The sequence below is a fragment of the Halyomorpha halys genome, unplaced genomic scaffold (genome assembly GCF_000696795.3).
Source record: "Halyomorpha halys isolate HHAL.00 unplaced genomic scaffold, Hhal_1.1 Scaffold213.1, whole genome shotgun sequence".
Classification (NCBI taxonomy): domain Eukaryota; kingdom Metazoa; phylum Arthropoda; class Insecta; order Hemiptera; family Pentatomidae; genus Halyomorpha; species Halyomorpha halys.
Genome location: NW_027116617.1, coordinates 957,320 through 966,859, shown reverse-complemented (window position 1 = coordinate 966,859; position 9,540 = coordinate 957,320). Strand labels below are relative to the sequence as shown.

General features: G+C 29.1%; 1 protein-coding gene across 2 annotated transcripts in view; it reads right to left on the bottom strand.

Annotated features, from left to right (window-relative positions):
• Atx2 (Ataxin-2) overlaps positions 1-9,540 on the bottom strand; it is an 86,566-nt gene that overhangs the window by 64,538 nt on the left and 12,488 nt on the right. Inside the window, exon 2 of one of the 2 annotated variants that reach the window (XM_014418904.3) lies at positions 5,539-5,607. The exons of the other annotated variant lie outside the window; for it this stretch is intronic. Coding sequence (XP_014274390.1) covers positions 5,539-5,607 — 69 coding nt within the window. The remainder of the gene's footprint in view (positions 1-5,538; positions 5,608-9,540) is intronic. 2 annotated transcript variants of the gene reach the window in all.

The window sequence follows — 9,540 nt, the reverse complement described above, 5'->3', positions numbered from 1 at the left end:
TTTTTTTTTTTTTTTTCATTTCCTACACAAACAAAAAGATCTTCCTACCTTTAGTAGTGAGGAAGCAAAAAAAAAATTTGGTAATACAGTATTTATTAAAAAACAAACTGGCGTGGAGTGTGCATTTGGAGAATGCAGTAGTCTCTCCTCAAGGAAGATAGTCAGACCAGTAACAAAAGTTCTGCTTGTTCACAGTGCCATTTAGGTGGAAATGGGCCTCATCACTGCTTATGAAAACATCTCTTTCTCTCGGTAACATATTGAAGAATCTGCTCGCATAGAACTCTGTGATTCTCCTAATCTCATTCACTGAATTCCTGAGCCACATAATCTTGCAAGAATGTATTTTGAAGTCCAAATGGAGAATATATCAAATGGTGAGATCCGAAATTCCGAGAGCTGCTGTTTGTTTTTCGAACAGAGAGCCTTGGTGATAGTTTGACAGACAAATGACAGCCTCCAGGTATCGAGGTGTTCTCACAATTGGAGTTGTCCCCCTTTGTCTTCTTGCTGTTCCTCCCATTTCACAAAGATTGGCAACCCATAAAAAGATTGTTTTGTGATCTGGGAAATGTTCATTGCAAGTCAGGCGAAAAGAAAAACGGTTGGTATGGCATGTTGGTTACTAAAACCTGGAGGATTCCCTCTATAAAACGAGCCCCTCCCCCATTCCTCAGAGAAAATCCTACTCCCTTCCCTCCCCCATCATACACCTTCAAAATGAGGAAGGTTTCTCAGGCGCACCCTGTATTAAAAATTTTAAAGTATAATTATGTCAGGATTTCAATATTCCAATGGTTAAACATTTAAATAAAAATATATTACCTATATCTTAAGTTATTATTTCTTTTTAGTTGCGATTTTACTCGAAGTATAATAGCATCAATAACCCAGCATCAATAATAGCAACAGACCATTTCTATATACTGAATAGGAATAGCATTAATTAGTCCAAATAATTGATACTTTACTTTATACTCATTTCAAATTACAAAAATAAGTTAATTTACCAGTTGTTAATAAAAAATAATAATAGTTAATAGGAAAAATTATTTCTATTTCACTTCTTTTAAATAATGTTGAATGTTAAAAAATTGTAGTATGTAAATGGTTTCAGACTTATTAAATGAACTGAAATGAAAATTCATTGAAACATTTTTTAATTTGAGTTTTTTTTATTTAAGTAAAAATTGTTAATTCAAGCAATTTTTTTTATTTAAAGAAATATTATATTTCGATCAAAAATTTGTTATTAAAATATTTTCATAGAAATAATTATTTATCTTTCAATACTCATGAATAAATTAATTCACTAAATAATGCAATGATGAATAAATGGATTAATCAGCATTCATCTCAGAGTGCCCAGCCCAGCTAAAGTAGCTCGAAGAAATTCCTTCTTCACACTTTCAAAATTTTCCCTAACTATAATATAGTATTCACAACTATTTCTACTTATTAAATGTAATTATCAAAATTTTGTACAGGTGAACTTTATATTGTGATCAGGACTTTAACAAAGTTATTTACTGGACACTGATATTTAGAAAAACCCTGCAAATTATTAAACAATAGTTTATCACTTCCATAATAATTTATAAATATTGAAAATCGTGTACGTGTCTGCAGAGTAAATTTTGAATAAAAAATAAAATTATTTTGATTGATTATTTTTTCAGGATTTAGTATAATGATTCCACGATGGCTAAGATATGGGTATATAAAACCACTAATTAGGTGACATTTTGATTCAAAATGGTGGATAGTAATGTTGTGGTCAGAGAATCATCCTGGGATGAACTATCACATAGCACCAAACCTAAAAAAAAATGAGAAAAAAACACACCCCATAGTCATAGAGAATAGCTGGGAACAGCAGATAGGGGAGTAAAAATTTCTCTTTCTTGGTCAATTACAATTGTTAATTTCGTTTATTGAAAATAATAAACCAAAATGAGCACAATATATAGTTTTAGTGAAAAAACAAAAAAATAGTATGTAACATTGATTTTTTTTAAATTAAATTAAATTTGTACAATTGAAATCAGTCAACAACCCTTTTAAAAGTAATTAAAACCTGAGAAAAATGGCCATTCTGGGACATTTGATTAAAATTGTCACATGAAGTTGTTTCATGGCTTAAATAGAGACTTATCCTTGTACTTAAAATTAATAAAAATTTCATTAAAAAAAAAAAAATTTCATATAATTTGTGAATATGCAACATTTCTTAAAAATCTGTTCTCAAAATATATGAGAGCTTGGATTTAATACCTCAAAAATGCCTTTGAAAATCAGGATTTTTCTTTATTTGATTGCAAAGGGAGGGCAAGTTGTTTATTTATATTTTTTGATTAATAAAAAATCCCGAGCTAACAAATATGTACACACTTATATCTTTTACTTTTTTTTTTTTTTATTTTGTTTTAACATTTTACGACTATTCTGTTAGTTTTTAGTGCTTATCACTCAATTCTTTTTTAGTTATTGGAGAAGTTTGTCGGGGGGGGGGGTGTGGTCAGCAAAGAACAACATAAATAAACAAAACCATATTTATTTATTTTATGCCATTTTATGCCACAGGCATAAAATAAATAAATATGGTTTTGTTTATTTATGTTGTTCTTTGCTGACCGCACCCCTCGACAAACTTCTCCAATCATTAATCTACGGTTAACTATCTACACCTCAATTCTTTTTTAGCATTAAGCATCTGAGCGAATATACTGCTTGACTAAATTGTAAAATTAGGCAACTCATTTGACAAGAATATAATATTTATACGTTTTAATTTTTTTAACTAAAACGTTTTCACTAGGATACATTGATTAGGAGTTATAGGGGGGGGGGGGTAGGCTTTTAAAGTTTTTACTTTATTATATTTAACAGCTGCAGATAAAAATGTTTAGGACTGCCAGAAACACATTTACTTGTAATGTGTGGAGTTAATTAATTTTTAAAATTATTTACAGATATGTTTTATGAGCTAAGTTTTATGTATAATACAGCTTCCTTAACCATGCAACACTTCTCCCTCACCTCATGGTCAAAGTAAGAAAAATCTCAATTTTAAACGGCATTAATAAATTAAACCTCACTCATATTTCATGAAACTAATAACCAAATGAATGTAGAGCAACTCTTCACAAATAAAAGTTTATTTTTCACTTATTTAAAATAAAAAACACTTTTGGTACATAACAATTTTTCTGAATTGGTAATCAGATCCATGGTTATATAACCATCTAAATTTATAAAAAATTTGTTAACATTATTCTCCTCCAAATTATCACATTGAAAAGTTCAGTTAGGATGTATCCCAAAAAATGAATTTTATTTCACTACCACACCTGGACTATTGGAGAAGTGCAAAAAAGGCTCAAATTAAATTACATCCATTACTTTAGCTCATGTATGCAATAACTTATTTTGCAGATGGTTTATCAGATTTTGCCCTAAGCTGAAGGCAGATTTGTCCAACACTAATTGTGACAAAACTACGAAAACCAGTCACAAAACCACATAAGTGACAACTCACAAAACATTTTTGCTTAACCTATAATTTTTCATTGTGGCTATAGTGAAAATGAAGAAATTTTAATGGAGCCCTTCAATCCATTTCAGTTTTGTTTGAGAGGAATCAGGTTTTTACATATTTTTTTACTTCTTAGTTTAGAAAGCTCGAATTGCAATTTAAAATTAATAATTATAAGTATCATCATTATAATCATAAGTTTATCTATAAAAAATTCTGCAATTTTTCCAACTAATAAAAAAAGTCAGCCAAGTACCAATATTTCTGGGTTAAGAATAAATTAAATTATTTTTTAATAAATTTGATTTGTCATTTTAGAATAAAACCTATGGGAGGAGCCATGTTTGAGTTGAAAAATAACTTTTTCATGTAGAGAAAAAAAAAGAGGTAGATGAAATTTGATAAAATGAGTAATGGAGTATTTCCACTTCAATCCTCAACTTCCCTCTAAATTTGGGCCATATCAGACAAGCTGTTTTCAAAATTTAGGTGTACCCAGAAAAACACATCATGAACAAGTAGGGGAGGGAATCTGAAAAAATGTATACGAAATCTAATAGACTCCCCACACAATCCCTGAAAATTTCATCAAAATGGGATCAATAGTCTAAAACATCTAATGCCAGTGACAATTTTCGATTTTAAAGACATCATCTTTTTTTTTTTTTTTTTTTTTCATTTCCTACACAAACAAAAAGATCTTCCTACCTTTAGTAGTGAGGAAGCAAAAAAAAAATTTGGTAATACAGTATTTAAAAAAATATATGCATAAAAGTAACATCCTGAGTCAGCTGTTACTTTAATGTCAGCTGACAAAGAGCCATATCAGCTGATGGAATGATATATACAGAGGAGAGAGATCAATAAAGGCATTCTTATACTAGAAACCATGTGAGTCATTTCGTATCCTTTTTTACTATTTGTACTCGATGATACTTAACTTTATAAATATATATATATAAACTTTTTTATTTCATTAAGATAATTTGCAAGATAAATATTTATGAATAAATCAATGTAATGGTCTTTTTATATAAATACGAGAATATTGTTAATTTCTTTAAAATCTTCATACTAAAGACTGAACCCACACAGGCAAACCAAACAGGTCACATGACATTGCACATGTTTATGGTAGTAAAACATTTTATTGACCCAGTCACAAAATTGACATTGACAATGTCACAAATGTACCAATTCTGATTAAAACAGCTCCAAAACATACATTTTCATACTCCGATCCGATCCATTTTGCTAAAAGGAAAAAATGGTATGAACCAAAGAAGAAAATTTAAAGACACTCACTCCATTGTTAGCGGTATTATTTTTAAGAGGTTTCTGATCACTAAAACTTGACAAGATAGCAACATGTTATTCCCCTCTCCCCCTACACTATACTTAGCATAGAAGTACACAATCCCTATAAATGGTAATCACTTACCTATTATTGATAGAAATAAGCCTACTATCATAAACCATATAAAAAAAAAAAAATCATTATCAGTTCCATTCATTAATGGTACAATTTACACAATTCCTTCAGTTTATGGATTTAGTTTCAGATATAGTAAAAGTGCATGGAGTGTTTAGATTTTGAAATAACTTACATCGGAAACCGTACTGAGCGAGTCATATTCATGTTGTAAACATATAGAAAATAAATAAATTAAAATGAAACAAACAAGACTGCCCACCATGCCTACATTGAAGTTAACCTCCCTTAAATACATGTAAACAAAATTGAAATGAAATTGGGATGAGACTATGGTATAGTAGATTATGGCAAAGGAAAGTTGGCATATACACATTCTGAGTTCAGGTAAAGAGTATTTACCAATTAAAGTAGTAGAAACATTCTTTAGGTATGCTTCTTCTTGTACTTTTACAACAGAAAAGATGATATAAGAACATTCAACAACAATAAAGTTAGACAACAAAATCAAGTTATAACCAATGCATAAACATAAAGATTAGTTAGATAAGGGTATAGGACTGACACTGACCTTCCAACTCCCTCTGAATGAAGACCTGTGGCAGAAGAGGAATTTCTTGCAATCCTTTGGCATTTCATTCTACAAGAACAACCTCTTAATCACCGATATGTTAATGATATGCTTATGGAATAACATTTTTTAAATCATGAAAATACATTTTTCATGTAGTATCCAGTGATGATCAAATTGAAATAAATCTTGATTAACAAGGTATAGAGTTCACATGAAATAATTCAGAGACCAAAAAATGTATTTAAAAACTAAAAACTTTTTTTCGTTTAAGTCCATATTAATTTTTATAATTGGTACTACCAGCTTATTAATTTCTTCTAGCCTTGTCAAAAGAAAAAAAATTGAGATCTTGAGTTGTTTTTTTTTTCCAATATTATTGGATTCAAGTGCTTCAACACACACTTTAATAATAAAATGAACTGTAATAATAAAAATACTAAACATATATTTGATTGAAAATGGAAAATAATAAAATATTCATAACATAATACATATATGTCATATGAATAATGTTTGAAGGACTTTGATTTATTGTTTCAGAAAATTAGATCACATTAAACAGATATTATGGATATCTGTTATTATTATTCTATCTATTATTAATATTCTATTTACAAACACAAACATATGTAACATGTTTTAAGCAACTATGAAAGTCTGAAGTTTAATTATTTTATAATTTTTAAGAAGTATTACATAAAATATTTTTATTAAAAATTGCATATCAAACAACAAAAACTGAATCTGACAATGAGTTTAATGTTTGAGAAAATATAATAATGGAAAATACATCAGCTAGTCAATAATCTCTTAACGAATTATTATTAAAACTCAGCCTTGAAAGGTCCTAGGCAATAATAATAATAATGATGGCAAAAATAAATATTTCCCTTTCATATTAAAAACAATTTTCCACCATTATTCATTAAATGCCAAGTTATACAAATAATAATCAAGCAATAATAAACAAGTTATCAAAATAATTAAAGAACTTTTAGATAAACTATAATTTCTTATAAAAATTAAAAATTAAATTAAGGATTAAAACAAGAAGTGAATTAGAAGTAGCATAGCGAATGAAACAAATCAAGATTTTTTTTTTTTAATATCTTTATTGGACAATAAAACAAGCTGCCACGATCAAGGGCAATGAGTACTAGAGTTTTAAGTTTACATTCATACGATACATATAGTATAGATATAAGACAAAAAAATTTAATTTAAAAAAATATATAAATAAAATAAAAATTAGATGATAACAATATACAGAAACAAAATAGTACTAAAAAAATGTAACAGAATAATTATAGAGAAGAAAAAGTAAAAATGAAATTAAAAAAATAATAATAATGGAATAAAACATTTATCTGACACATTCACACCTATGTATCTATTTATATTCAGCCTAGGGAGCTACGAGCCAAAATTTTCATCCCAGAGTAAGCAAAGCAGGGTTGCAAGATCCCAGCGCTTCTCTCCCAGCCATGTCACTAGTATTAAATGGCAATGGAGACGGATTTAGAACACTAGAGCCGCATACGCTAAGAGCTTGAATGGAGAAACTGGCCACAGCCAGAACTCCAACAAACAATTTACAAAAGGTCTCGGAGGCCACTGCCGTTTGAACCTTCGAGGAGGATTATGCTCAACTAGAAAAAGATGACTTTGATAATCTGAAAGGATCGGTTTGAGAGATAGAATTTAAGGAGTAGGTAAAGGGATTGAGTTAAATGGGTCTTTAGCTTGGACCGTAGTCGAAGTGGGGGAAGACGAGAGAGGATGCTAGGAACTGACGGGTGTTCTGAGGAATGGAATTGCGGAATCTTAGGAATTATTTGAGTACAGTTATGTATTTGCATGTGATTATTTTAGCAAATTTCATGAAAACTACTACTCCTACAAAAATAAATTTAATAAATTACTTTATAGTTCATTAAACTAGCTTTAATGTGAGTGCTAATAGACATCTGTACGTCACATAGTTCCTGAGATATAGATTTCTCAAAATAAATTAACTAACTACTGATATTTCAGTACGTTCCATATAACATTTTTATGAAATGTTGCTTTTTAAAAAGCTACATCTCAAGAATCATTGAACGTAAATAGTTCTATTAGGGCTTACGTTTAAGCAAATTTACTCTACTTTAAATAATGCTCTCTTAGATTTTCTATTGTTGTTGGTAATTGTAAAGATATAGAGCTCCGAATAAAAAATTAATTATTTTTTACCCTTTTGAAACAACCATAATTTTTTATTCCTCCTACCTATACTTGGCAGACTCATCAGTTTTGACAAGTAATTATACATAGTTTTCATTAAAGTAATAAAAAATTGGGGTGAAATAACTGCCTTTTTTCTCCTCTTGGGCTCTTGTACTATAGTTTAGCAAAAATAATCGAAAAAGAAACATTTGTTTACGGGTTCCAATTTTTTTGAAACTAATTGTAGAAACGATATTCCAAAGCATAATAACCATGATCATTAACAATAATAAACTAGATAACATCAATGTACGATATACATTCAAAATTGAATTTTTGAAGTCAGAAAATTTCTTATATATAAAAAAAGCCCTTCATAACCCTTCCAAAAACGGTGCTTTTAATTTTCTATGTGGATCATTTCATGCAAGAAATAAAGGACTGTAGTAGCAATCAAGAAGAGGTTGGTCAGAGGAATTACACTCACTGTCATGTGATCTTATTGATTTTTTGCCAGATTTTTTATTCGGAACATCAATGAAAATTTTTCAATCTAACTTAAAAAATAATTTTTTTTTTATTGAGGTTAAGTGTTTTATCTTGCAACTATGGTAGAAAGAACAGATTGACTATCATACAGGTTACATGAGTAAAATTATTACTTATAAAATTATATCAGAAAAAATATAAATAAAGTTGTTAATTTTAAAACCGATACAATGCAATTGAAGAATTATCATGCAGACATCATAAATAATTTAAATTTAAAATAATTGAAAAATGGGAAAACAAAACAAGAATTTGTGAATATGTGGGAGGCTAAAGAAAATGTAAACATAGTAAGGATTAGGACGTCAATTACTTTGATTGTGACGTTCATATACTTTGTCGTTTTAATTTCATTAAAAAAACAATGACGAAGTATATGGATCTAGACATAGGGAGCTATGTGAATGTATGTAATATTTTTCTTACACAAGGTAATTTACACTAACACATTTTAATTAGTATTCAAATGATACATGTACAATTAGTTTTTATCATGGATTTATTGTTGCATTGTTTTTTTTTTTAAATTTTAGAAACCTGAGAATGGAGTACTACGAAAATGCCTGTGAATTATAAAAATTTTTTAAATGAATAAAAACCGGAAAGAAAAAAAATCACGAAATATTTATATTGTATTGTAACGAAGTTATCTGGTCGATTGATTAGAACTGAAATTATCAATAAATTAAAACAGATGTTTTTGGATTGTGTGTAAAAAAAAGAAGAAGATTGATGCTAGGTTAGTTAAAGCGTTATGAATATTTTTGTTATTTTGCAATAAAATAAAATTGTACTTTTTTCTGTTCTTTGTGTTTTGTTGTTGGCCCACGTAACAAGTGACAGAAGCAGGATTTTGGGTAAGAAAATGAAAAGAAATTACTTTTTTTCTATTGTAGATAGGAAGTGAGGTATTGAGTTATTTGGAAGAAGAGGTTAGGGACAGTTATCACATGAAGATTTTTTGTCAATACTTAGGGAAATGAAATCTGACCAGGATGAATTGAAAAATAGTCTGACAGTCATGTTCTAGAACATTGAAAAGGACTTAGGAAGCACAGGAAAGCAGGTTGGTTGGAAATGTGGAAAACTAGCTAAGTCTGGACTCTGATGTTGAAAAGTAGGTAAGGACCACAGAAAAACAATATGAAGGTGAGGAAGGAGTGAAGTGTTATATTTGGAAACTCGATGGCAAAGTTGACTTCCTGGAACGGGAGATTAAGTGTGTTAAGACTGGGGGAGGTATTG